A 13,158-nucleotide genomic window follows, 5' to 3' on the forward strand; every position below is an offset into this window, starting at 1 on the left:
GTGCAACAGTTTTCACATAATTTCAGCTATATTAGTCCACTTCATAAATTATAGCATTTCTTTCACACATTGTTTATTTTGCTGGGCTTCCAGGTTTGTTTAATAGGACACGAAGAACACCCATTGGGCTACTTCAGGTTCTGTGATTGTAAACTCCACTTTGAAGTTAAAGCTCCCAATTGCATCCTGGTCATTTTATGTATTTGAGTTTGTGTGTGAGAGTTTTCTGAACCAGCAGCTTATTGACTGCTGTTCTTATTTACACTCCACATGACACACAGAAGCATCTGAGCTGAGAGGATAATAGAGGATTGCAACACCACTGACAGGTGTCTGGCACTGCTTACTGTGGCCCCAAATAGCCATGACTAAAAACACAGACAGAAACTTAAGAGTTACATTTTCACAAAAGCAATGAGAACAATAGTATTGATTAGCAACACTGTTTAACCTTTGCAGATATGGAGAGTCCAATTTAAGAGAGTAAACCTTTTATTTATTGCACTGTTGACATAATCATTTAAGTAAAATGACTACATTTATCATGGTTAGTGGTCATTTTCTAATATGTGTATCATTTTGACAACAAACACCAGGACATACCATTGATTATCTACCCCTTCTGCAAAAGTGGGAAGGATGAAATCTGTTGACTCCAGTGCACTTTAGAAAAAATATTTTTAAGTGCAATAAATTAAATTGAAAAGTACAAGAAATTCTGTAAAGTAAGATATATATTGCTTTATTTGGAAAAGTTATTGAGCAGCCTCAGCCTTAAATATCATATTTGGCACCTCTGTAATTACACGAGGCAGTTTATCTGATTTATTGCACTGGCATACGTAAAGAAGATGACTCATCCTGGTCTATAAACATTCTGGTTTGCTCCACTAAATATAATGCTCTGTATAGCGCCTTTCTGACCACTCAAAGCACTACATCTGCATTCACCATTCACACACTGAGCCTAAGTGCTCAAACAGAAACTAACATTCACACACATTCATACACTGGCGGAACAGCTGGGGATTGAACCGCCAACCGATTGACAGGCTATTTCGTGCTGTTATTGTTGGCCCAGTGCAATGAGCTCATCACACATACAATATGACACTAGACTGGGTAGAAGGCCAATTGTTCAAACATCCGCTGTCTATGAATTGTGCTTGCTCAAAATCTTCAAAAATAAACATGAAATATTTGTCATTGGATACAGATAAACTAAACTGAACTAATTTCCTTCCAAAGTTAATGTCGTTTACTTAGCCTGGTCTTTGATCAAGATTGGAATGGTTCTTCTAAGTGTTGTAGGAACTCAGACTAAGATCATTCCACCTTATGCATGTGGCCTGTAGTCACAGTTTTTGGAAGAATTTTTCTCAGACCTTGTTACTCATTCTTATGAGATTTTAATTATCAGTGATTTCAAAATTCACCTAGATGCATTTCACATCAAATTATTCCAATGTGAAATATGGAGTATCTCAGTGCTCTGTTCTTGGTCCTCTGCTTTTCTCTCTTAATTTTTCCTCTTGGCCAAATTATACATAGTCATGGACTTAATTTCAACTTCTGATTCTATGCTGATGATACTCAGCTTTATGTGCCTGTAAAGGCAGATGATCATACCCAAATTATAAAATTAGAGGCATTCTTGTCAGCTGTGAAAAACTGGATATGACATAATTTCCTGCTCCTAAATACTAAAAAACTGAAGATGCTCGGTCACTGGCCCTGTTCTACAAACACCAGTTTGATCAAGTAAAAGTAACTCTCGATCACTGTGTGATTTCTCAGTTTGACAACCGAGAGTACATTTGATCGTACACTCTCTTAGCTAAAAATGTTATGATTTCTCTCCATTGCTGATGCAGAGACGTTAATCCATGACTTTGTTTCCTCTTGACTTGATTATTGTAAAGTTTCATTGTCAGGCCTTACGTTTGCTACTAACAGTCTTCAAATGGTTCAGAATGCTGCAGCAATTTTTACTAAAACTAAAAGATTTGAACATTTTACATCAATTTTAGCGTCCCTTCGTTGGCATTACATCAGAGCTTCTATCCAATCTACTTAAACCTTATATTCCATGCCATGCACTCCGCTGTCAGTATACAGATCTCCTGTCTCTCCATGGAGTCAAAAATAAGTCAGGGCCTTTTCCTACCTAGACTACTTTGGGAGCAAACCTGGACTATATGCGACTATATGTGGGTCATTATGTTGATAGGACAGGGAATCAGGGGAGTGGTGTTGAATAATTCCGGTTATGATTTGCATTATTGTGTTAAGCTTGGTGTCCACATGGTGTCTGTGGGATGACCTGTACCAGAGAGAGGCACAATATTCTGCTGCAGAGTATGCAAGGGCCAGTGCTGATGTATGTAGTGTGGGCAAAATTCCAAAACCAGTTGTTTCTGGACTTAACCTTCTTTCAAATGTTTTATAAATGTCAGGGTCAATGGTTACTCCCAGATAGGCTGGGTTGGGTGCATGCTTTAGCTAAGACCCTTCAGTGGAGTGTTTGGTTTTATGTACCAGGTTTACAGTATTGGTCCAGTTTTGCAAGGTCCTCAGTGAGCACCTGTAAAATCTCGTGTTTGTGCTTGGGTTGCCAGGCAGATGTCGTTGGGGTAGATGCATTTGCTGGATTTAATGTTGGTTAAGTCATTTGTATAGACGTTAAAGAGGCTTGGAGCGAGAACTGACCCTTCTGGGAGCCAGTTTTTCTGTGTTCTCCATGTACTTTTATTCTGTCTAGAGTGAAATCTGCACCTCCAGTTGGTTAGCAGAGTTTTGATTGTTGCTGTTACCCAGGTAGGGGTTCTTTTGTGAGTTTCAGTAGGAGACCTTGGTGCCAGACAGTGTCATAGGCTGCCATGAGGTCCAGGAACGCTGCTCCTGCCTTTAGCTTGCTCTCGAAGCCATTCTCAATGTAGAGGGTTAGGGCCAGTACTCATTCTTCTGTGCTGTGGTCCTTGTGGAAACCAGCCTGACAGGGTATCTTCTCTACTCTTGAATATATATGTTGTAGCATGAGATTTTAGAGGGAATACAGAGTACAGAAATTACTTTTGGTGTTCCCCACTTCTTTGAGATTGAGTTTGTTTGTATTATCCTGTAGTAGAATTGGGTCAGCCAGGTTAGAGCTCAGGGGCCTAGATGTTTCATGAAGTTTGGAGAGATGTTGTCATATCCTTCTGTCTTTCCACATTTAAGAGCCTCGAGGACTTTCTCCACTTCAGCAACAAAGCTCAGGGTTGCTTTGCTTTCTGGGTTGTTTGCATTGTGTTTTTAGCTCAGTCATATCTTTTCAGTTATGCTAGTTGCTACAGTTGCTTATTCTTTGAATAATTCAGACCATGTCTCTGTTACCATGCCTCTGTTATCCTTCTAGCAGGGTGGTCTCAGTCTCAATGAATGTTATAAGCATAGTACTTATAGTCCAAGTTTGTCCTGCCGATGAGAATGCTGTAAACTTTCTGAAAATCACTGCATCTCTCTAACCCTCTGTCTGTTTCTGACCCACAAGCCCATAAGCTATTTGCCTATCTCTTTCTTTCTCTCTATTTTCTCCTCCTTGTCCTCTTTTCACATTGGCTTCTCTGTAGATGGTGATGGAGCAGTGGATAAGACATGTGCCTTTGGTGTGAGAGAACCTCTGACATATATAGCAATTGTAAGTCGCTTTGGATAAAAGCGTCAGCTAAATGAATAAATGTAAATACTGGACCTCTCTTGCTCCCCTTACTGTCAGTGCCTCATTCCAGATGTTTTAGATCTGGGTACACGTCCTCCAGGAGATTCAGCCCGGAGCTTTGCCTCTTGTGTTTGTGCAGTCTGTCCTCTTCCAGGTCCCTATGGTAGAGGTTGTGTAGCTCAGTTTCTTCCTGGAAGTAGCTCTACATCCACCCGGATCTATATTCTAATATATTTTAAATCTATCTATAATTTTGTCATGCTGATTGTCCAAATTGTAATTTTACTATTTTTGTCTATTCTGTACATCTATTGCATGGATTTAATGGTTTCTTCCATTTTTCCCTGTTTAAAGCTTTTTGGGGAAGTTTGTCCTTATCTGAATCAAGGTTTCAAGGATATAGAGTGTCATATGCTGTACAGATTGCAGGGTCCATTAAGGCAAATCTGTGATTTGTGATATTGGGCTGTATAAATAAAACCTACTTGACTTGAATCTTCTCCATATCATCTGTACATAAGCTTTGGTAGTAGTAGCAAAAAGCAGTTTGGTTGGTCTTGTTGTGTGGATTAAGGTATTATTTTCACGTTTGTCGAGTGAACAAACAGGGTTGAGCCCAAACTCACAACACCAGAGAGCTGATGTTAGCCTGCAAGGTTTATAATACATAAAGCAGAGTGATCAGGCTTACATGGATACAAGGCTGGAATGTCCAAATGAACGTTATAGTTCATAAAACGTAACAAAATCCAAACAAAGCAGATTCATACAACAGCACTGTGACAGGCAGAACCCTTAACATATGATGACAACCAGACAAAGACTGAACAGAACTGACAACAATCTAAACACAGGCAAATGAGCGGGGCAGGAGCACAAATCATGGCAATCAGGACAGAACAGGCATACAGAAATGAAGGGTGTCTGATGGGATACAAAACAGGGGGATTGGACAGCAAATGCAGACAACTTCAAAACAAAACAGGGAACAGACAGGACCAGAACCAAAACAGACCAAAGCTAACTAAACTGGCACATGGACACAAATAAACCGATATACCCACCAAAACCAAATGGACTTATAACAAGGACCAAGAACACAGGACAGACAGAGCAGACAGATCATAATCAAATAAACAACAAAATGATGATTGGCAGAGAAATCTTACTAACCTCCCAAAACAAATATCAAGAACATAACAATACAGAGCAGACAGAGAGAATCGTGGCAATTATGTATATTTGTAATGTGTAAATAGATAAATATCCATTCAGCTATTTACAATTTTATTCTCACTGTGCACTCTAAGCTAAGCCGTTCTGCTTTGTTTTCTGATTTCTCCATCATTTTGATCAAAGGAGAACCAACTGTAAGCACTCAATTCTCTAAAACTATTTCCTCAGGTACCACTGGGTCCACTTGACAAATAATTAAACTTTTTTTCAGGACCTATAGGGACAACAGCAGAAACATTATTCTTTTGAAGAAATGTACTCTGTCCATTCTGTTTCAGTGTTCTGGTATGGGAGCTGAGCTGTAGCCTCGATAGAGTAGCTATGTAGATTGTCTCTATGTTTGGATTCTGGCTCCGGGACACTTGATAATCTCACCCTTGGTCCCAGTTAAGGGAAGTAAGATGATAGGTTTGGTTTTTTCTCAAACTAGGACAACAGCAATTTGTGAGAGCAACATTAGATCATTGAATCAAAATTTAGATGTTGGCAGTTATTCAGAGATCTACGACCAGGCTAGCAGAACCCTGTTGTCTGATAATCAAGTATTTACTCTACCTTGACCATCAACATGTTTCCTGTGTCATATCTTTGAGCTTGTGTGACACTAAAATTATTTAATCCTGTAAGAACAATCATACAAACACAAATAATTAGTGCAAGTGAATTTCATGTCATATGTACAAAAAAACAGCACCCTGTATACTACCTTGAGGAACCCCACGACTGACAGGCATAGCCTCTGACAAAAGCCCACCACCCTCAATCCAGTCCCTTCCTCCTGACGTAGTATATTTACTTTAAGTAAAGTTTAGGAAATTTGTAAGTCAAGTAGAACTAAACCATGCATACTTTCCATTCTAAAGATAGTATATAGATAAGTTGAACAAGATTTTACAAAACTGAAAATCATAAAGGAGATTTTGTATGCCCCTTTTGTTGCATCCTTGATGATTTGTCTTTGTTGCTATTTCACCGATGTTTGACCTAGTTGCTCTATCTTCTCCTAGGGAGAAGGGGCTTGACACAATTGTTAAACCTGAAATAACCTCCTTGTGAATCTTTCTGTTGCAATGGGAGATAATGTGATTGCTGATTCCGTGCTTAATCACCTCAACACGTGACACATTTCCTGTATCAGTCACAAGAATAAAATCAACAGTTCTGTGGGATTTGTCACAAACACAGGCTGGCTTGGCAATCAATTGGGTCAGACCAAATCATTTATGTAAATTTGCAAAAGCACTGTAAATAACACAGGGCAGCGGGTGGTCTGCTTGCTTCAAATATCAAAATAACGAAAGAAAAACAAATTACTCATGGGGTGCCCAGGCCACAAGGGAAAAAATGCTTACCCACAGAGATCTGTGTTCAATCCTTCGGAGCAGAGCCTTAGGTTTGGCCAAGTGCCCTCAACTATTACAACTAACAGTGTTTGTGGGTGGGAAGTCTACGAGGCATTAGTATTAATAGTTCCTACTGGATGGTAGGTGTCAACAATACAACACACATCACAAAAATTATAAAATTGCTCAAAGATATAGTTGCTTGTTAGTCAAGTCAAACTATAGCCAGAATTTAGAAAAATAGCTAGATCAACCAATAATGTCATTAAAGAGGATCATTAATGTAGCAGACAGCCACTACATGGACAGTACAAATACTGCAGGCACTACAAGATTGCCTTGGTGACACTGCATTTAAAAAAAGGGACACTGGTTCATTTTTTAGCATTCTGTAGGTATCAACTCTGTTTGGGTCATTGACCCTGACCTCTGACTTAGCGATGGGGGAAGACACGGTTATTATTATATTTATCATCATCAGGTACAGGTCACAGAAGACATAAGAATATGAGAATACAAAAGAGAAAAGAATATGAGAAACAGAGGTTTAGTTTATAAGCAAGCACCAGCTATCAGGCCAGCAGTGAGAACAGTCTCAAGAACTGTAAGTAAGGAAGTAGAGCAGGCAAATAAATAGGATTAGACAGCACAGGGCATCTGCAGTGTACACACACAGACTGGTGCCCCTGAGCAATGCTTACACATCCTAACAGGGGCACTCTTCCCTCACTCACTCCCTTACTCAATCTCTTTCTTCTCTCACGGCTTCTCTCTAAATCCTACGTGCACTGAGGCTTTCCTCTGCCCTCCAATGGTAACTTTTCTTATTAATTTTGCTGTCTACTGGGCTCAAAAATGCCAGATGCTCCATCTTTAGTGCTATAGTGTCACATGGAAGTACTTTATGCACACACAACACATAACATAACAAGTTAAATACATCTAGTTGTCTACATCCTTCTGTTATGTAGCCACATGTTGTATAGTTGCCAAGTTGTAGTTTATGTACCATGATATTATACCATGATATATTGTTTGTATCCTGCTTGGCCCTAAATTGGAGCCAATCCCAGCTGAAACTGGCCAAGAGGCGGGGTACACCCGGGACAGGTCGCCAGGTCTGTTTTGACCTGTCTTGACACCTGACATTGCTTTTTTGTTGGTTTTCTTTTAAAAGATCTGGCACTTAGATTTGAAAGCACTAATTGTTGTTAAATGCAAACCTGTTGGTGATACTTCACCACAGACCTGAACAGACCCCGTGAAGAGTTTTTGACCACAAATACCATTATGGAGCAATATTTGATGAGCATTTCCCCATTTTGATTGTATCTCATGCGCTACACACATTAAGATGTATGTATACACTCACAAGCACATGGGTGATTCGATTTAAATACCTTTCAACTGCAGAGGGCGGTAAGGCAAATGTGAAGTGGATACAAGTCACACCACACCGTAGTTGTTTTTTTTATGGAAACACCAAATTTAAATGCAAACCCAAGAAAACTCCCCCACCCCTTTTTTGTTCCAAAAAGCACAATTACCACCATATATATATATTCTGAAATGGTTGTGTGTGTGTGTGTGCGTTGTGTTACAATTTCTTGAGTAGTTGTAAAAGAGGTGGCTAGTAACTTGTTACAGATAATGCAAATGAGAGAAGAAGTAGGTTTTTTTTATAAGGAACGGTAACTTTTCAAATCTTGTGAGTGTGTGTGGTTGTTTGTCTATGTGTGGCCCAGCGATGGACTGGCGACCTGTCCAGGGTGTACCCCGCCTTTAGCCCGATGTACGCTGGGATTGGCTCCAGCCGATTGGCTCCAGTCAATCCCAGCCTGTATGCACGATAAGCGGTTTATGATGGATGGATGGATGGATCACAACATTAAACACAAAGTAACCTGTACTTTGAGTAGTTTATTGATGGAGTACTTTTATACTTTATAGTTTTTTCCAATTGCTTAAATGCAATTGTCAAAACTGATATATTTTTTCAAAACTCTTCATACAGTCTGAACACAGGGACCTAAAAAACACTAACAACAGGGAGCATTACATAAATTATGATTTTTTATCTTTGAAGTTTGAATAATTTTTCACATTAATCTGTATTTCATTATCGAATAGGAAAAAGATATTTCCACTTCTTTGACTGTACAAAATATATGTAACAAGAATAAATCAGAAATGCAGAAATTTGCCTAAACATTTTTACAGTATTTTTCTATAACATTGCATATAGTAATTGACTTGAAATATAAAAAGTTGAAACAAAAAACTAATTCCTGAAATTTTAGTACTGCGGGAGCCTCTCGTGAAAATGAGATGATGTATCTCAAGAGGCTATCCTTTAATAAATTCAAATTTAAATTCAATACAGTGCAGTCTAACTTGTTTCCACAGTAACACAGGTACTTTGACACAATGCCTACAACCTGTAATTCATGTACCAACCCCCTAAACCGATTCTGCTAAAATACAAGCACAGTTTTGATTTACACTCAGATTGCAGTTCTAAACCACACTTTGTTCAAAACACTACACAGTGCTCCACACACATAGACATAAACTATGTAAACATAAAATTTACATAAAGATTTTCCATATATATTGTCTGGTTACTGCAGAAATGCAGGACATTTGCCAATATTTTGAATGTGTTTTTAACAGTTTTGGACACAGTGTGTTAGCGTTGCTGCAACAGTGCAGGTGGTGGAGTAGTGTGAAAGCAATGAAAAATGATTCACAGTTTGGTCCACATACACTCACGGACTGTTACTTAAGTTTTGACCAATGCATGTAAGCAATTGAAAAAACTGTAAGTAAAGATTTACAGTACTATACCCACCACCGCACATCTTTATTACACCACAATATGTTGTGGCGAATGCAGACTTTTGAGTAATTTTATACATAAGGCCACTCACGTATATGTAGTTGAAAACCCCATTTTCATTCAAGAGACCAGGGCTATAATTTGATTAGATGAAAATATGGCAGATGACTTCTACATCATTTAATATACAACTCCAGCATAATTTAAAATAAAGCTGACAATCCCGTTACTGGGTTCATCAGCATTTAAGAGATTAATAAACAAGTTGCTTCTGCAAAGCAATTACTGCAGAAATCCAGATTATACCAAAAAGTTACACGTTTGTTTTCTTCATTAACGTTTGCAAACATGAACACAACTGCCTTCAAATGCTGTTAACCCTGTATCTGCATGTTTTGCAGGGCCCGTTCTTGGCCTTCGTCACTAACAGCTAATGGATGTCTTTACCCAGTATGCCTACAATGACAGTTTCTACGATAATGGAACATGGGGCTTCAACGGAACAGATCAAGAGCAGAAGCACCCTTACAACTACTACGCCATGCTGCTCACTCTGCTCATCTTTGTCATTGTCTTCGGCAACGTGCTGGTGTGCATGGCTGTGTCCAGAGAGAAGGCTCTGCAAACCACCACCAACTACCTGATCGTCAGCCTAGCTGTCGCTGACCTTCTGGTGGCAACATTAGTTATGCCCTGGGTTGTCTACTTAGAGGTAGGATAGCAGAGATGTACACACACCATTGACACACATGTACGCTCAAATAACTAACCTGGCATGCCCAATGCAGAAGACTCTCCCTATCGTTATACCCATACCTCTTTTTCTCTCTGTTTATCTTGTATCATTTCAACGGTGCTAGAAAACATCAGCAATAAACAAATAACTTTTCCAAAGAAAATGTTCAGCTTAACATGCAGAATTCAGTTCAGCATTAAGAGCTTAAACTATAGCAAATGACATTATGCATATGACAGGCATTTATGAAATGTGGTTCCAGTAAAATACCAGCGAAATGAGCCAAGCAAGCTGCAAGCAGTTATAAGCAGGTCAAAGGCTCAAGGTGAAACAAGTGCAATGGCTAATATGTTCACATCAGTATTTTAAATACCAGTCCTACAATGGTTAAAGGCCTATAACGTAGCAACACCGTGTGACAATATCAAATGTCAGACCAGTCTATTCAGTCAGAGGTCAGATGTTTATGATTAATTCTTCCTAATTCTGGGACACATCTTTTTGCGCCTGTGTGTGCACTGCTGTGTGGGATAATGGAGACCCGTGTTTTTAAAGCAGTTATGACACACTGATGCTCACTAATCAGTTCAACCTTAAACAGAGCTTGCGGGATGTGGGCTGTCTTTTAGAAAAATATCTCGCTATCTCTCGACTGTTGCTCATTTCTTGTCTATCTTCCTGGTCTTGAATTGTTTTCTGACCATCAGGCTTTAGGTCATGCTGTCTGATGGAGAGAAAGGCAATCTAAGACTACAAGGACTATAATCCTCTTGTGTCTCTCAGTGAGTCATGTTGATTATCACTCTGATCATATTACTGTGTATAATTCCATAGGCTGTAATTGTCTCTGCCTGTCTCCATGCATGTTTGTTTGCACATACAGCACAGTGGTGATAGAAAATGTGTCACTCACATTGTAACGGTTGTCTTACAGCAAAATGAAACCTTTTACCAGTGGCGAGTGTAATAAAAATGCTGTTACTGTTACCAGTAAACAAAACAACTTAATCATTGGCACCAGTTATTCTTAAGACTAAAATTTCTGTTTCCATAAAGTATGCAACCTGCATACTGTGTTTGTTTTTATCAGAATTATTTACTTGCTTTCTCTGTTGATGTGGACAGCAGGGTGCACACAGGGGGAGCCTACATCAAAGCGTTTTAGAAAAGTAGGAGTTGAATTGTAATCAGCCACGTTATCAAAGCTCCAAACTGTAGCATAAAACTTTTTCAATTAAATATTAATTTGATATCATAGCAGAAAAATGAGTCTCTGATGGTGTAAAGTGTTTTAATTACCCAGGTGTGAGTTGGTTTTGTTTACCAAGAACACATTTGGAGAGTGGTGAGCGCTGGAAACACACCAAGCTTTCATCAAATATGTGTCACAACATGTTTTTGGACACAAATTTGAAAGTCGTGTTTCCTGTAACTTTGTATTGGTGAAGACAAACAAACACCTCTGCTTCTTTGTGTTTATCTTTGAAGAAAGCTACTATTGCCACAGGACAGAATCAAGCATCAAAAGTAGTTTAGGGCTACTTAAGGGTTAAAGGGGTTTCTCCAGGTATTCAGTATTGAAATTCCTTATGCATATCATATGCAAAAAACTTTGAGCGCTGCGAGGTTTGTAATGTGTTTTAATGGATAACCCATTGTCCGTTATATATAGAAATTATGCCACATATTTAATCATTTCTATGAGCCACAGAAATTCAAATCTACATCAGACTGCCATAATTAAGGGTGGGGGAGGGGGTGGATCCTGCTAATGAAGATAAATTGAGACAGTAGTAGTAGGATGTTACGACCAGCTTGTTAAGGAGAGCAGTAATTATGATTGGGATTGAAAATTGGTGGAATTAGGTGGAAAACAACAACTGGAATGGTATTTATTCATTTCATGTTTTTCAGAACACGCTTTTACCATCAGAGACACAAAATAAAATGATGTACATCTTCAGTTAATGGCAACAAAACTTTTTAACAGAATTTTTCAGTGTTGGGTAACAATGTTGTCTTGTCTCTTCTTTAATACACATACCAACCTCTAATCCCACCGCATGCACACTGCTTATTAATCCGTGTATGGTTTGTTCTTTGATTATTTCATTTCAAAACCAAATCAGCAAAGGAAAAAATATTGATATTGATAGGCTATTTAATGTGTCTGATTTGTGTAGCTTTGTGTGTTACACTTGATAAACCTGCTACAGCCTATATTTGGGAGGGCGGTGCAATGATTAAATGTAATTAAAATGAGCTTGAACATCAACATAAGTGGAGGCTCAATGTTCAGTTTGTAACTGGGAAAAGAAGAGGAACGCCTCAGAACTTGTTGCCTGAGAATCCTCCGGTTTTTAAGATTTCTTCAGTATCAAATTAATTCAGAGATAGTTATCAGTACATCCAATGGTACGAAGCAAACTTGAACTGTTATTAGTTAATTGGGCGAGCTGTATTAACGAATCATACACGTATTAAAATGTTCGGGTAATTTTTGTTCAGCCTCTCTAGGCTACACTGTTTCGATCTGACCTTTATTTTCTTCATGAGATGAAAAATTTAGAAAATTGAGCTGGAGAGCCTGCACAGCAGTAGCACATGGATTATGTGTAAAATCAGTAGCATTGGACTTCCATCCAGCCAGAGGGAACAACCACTGACCGTCCAGTGTGCCTGTTCCATGGGAAACCCAACTCATATTAGGTCTACCGGAGAGCGACCTGGTGCGCTGCAGTGCGGTCGGTGATACCTGTGGCTGGATGAAGCCCAACGCTAGTTATTTAGGCAAGGCAAAAATAGCATATTGTCAATATTTTAGAGACCCCTCACAATATCACGTATTCAGGAGCTCCCAGCTGGCTCCCCCTTTATTCACCCTGGCCATAGCCTCGAGAAAAAACCCTTGATAAACATATTCGGGTATTTTCTTTGTGAAGAAGGGGGGGTAAGAATGGGTTGTGGATACACCGGTCATATATAGAACAAAACGCAGCTGATTTGTTTTTCCGTTTTGGGTTTAAAACAGAAAAACAAAACAGATGTCTGTTTTTTTGTTTACCATTTTTCCGTTTTGGTTTTAAAACAGAAAAATGGAGGGATCTGTGAACGCTACTCTCACGGGAAGGTACGAGATTCAAGATGGCGGCCCTCAGCTGCTAGATTACGGAGCTGAAATAACACATCCGTCTTCGGATATAAAACTCTATTTTTTTTCTTTTCTTTTTGTTTTTTTCTCATCTCAAAACTGGACTATAACATCAAGCAACCTGGAAGAATTCATCGACGAGCATTTCAACCG

The 13,158-nt window shown here is 39.0% G+C and overlaps 1 protein-coding gene across 1 annotated transcript in view; it reads left to right on the top strand.

The window, feature by feature from the left end:
* Positions 1-9,530: 9,530 nt before the first annotated feature.
* Positions 9,531-13,158, top strand: part of drd2a (dopamine receptor D2a) — a 58,966-nt gene continuing 55,338 nt past the window's right edge. The window contains exon 1 of the mRNA XM_046074905.1: positions 9,531-9,830. Coding sequence (XP_045930861.1) covers positions 9,552-9,830 — 279 coding nt within the window. The 5' untranslated portion in view covers positions 9,531-9,551. The remainder of the gene's footprint in view (positions 9,831-13,158) is intronic.

The sequence above is a fragment of the Micropterus dolomieu genome, linkage group LG17, assembly GCF_021292245.1.
Source record: "Micropterus dolomieu isolate WLL.071019.BEF.003 ecotype Adirondacks linkage group LG17, ASM2129224v1, whole genome shotgun sequence".
NCBI classification, from domain to species: Eukaryota; Metazoa; Chordata; class Actinopteri; order Centrarchiformes; family Centrarchidae; genus Micropterus; species Micropterus dolomieu.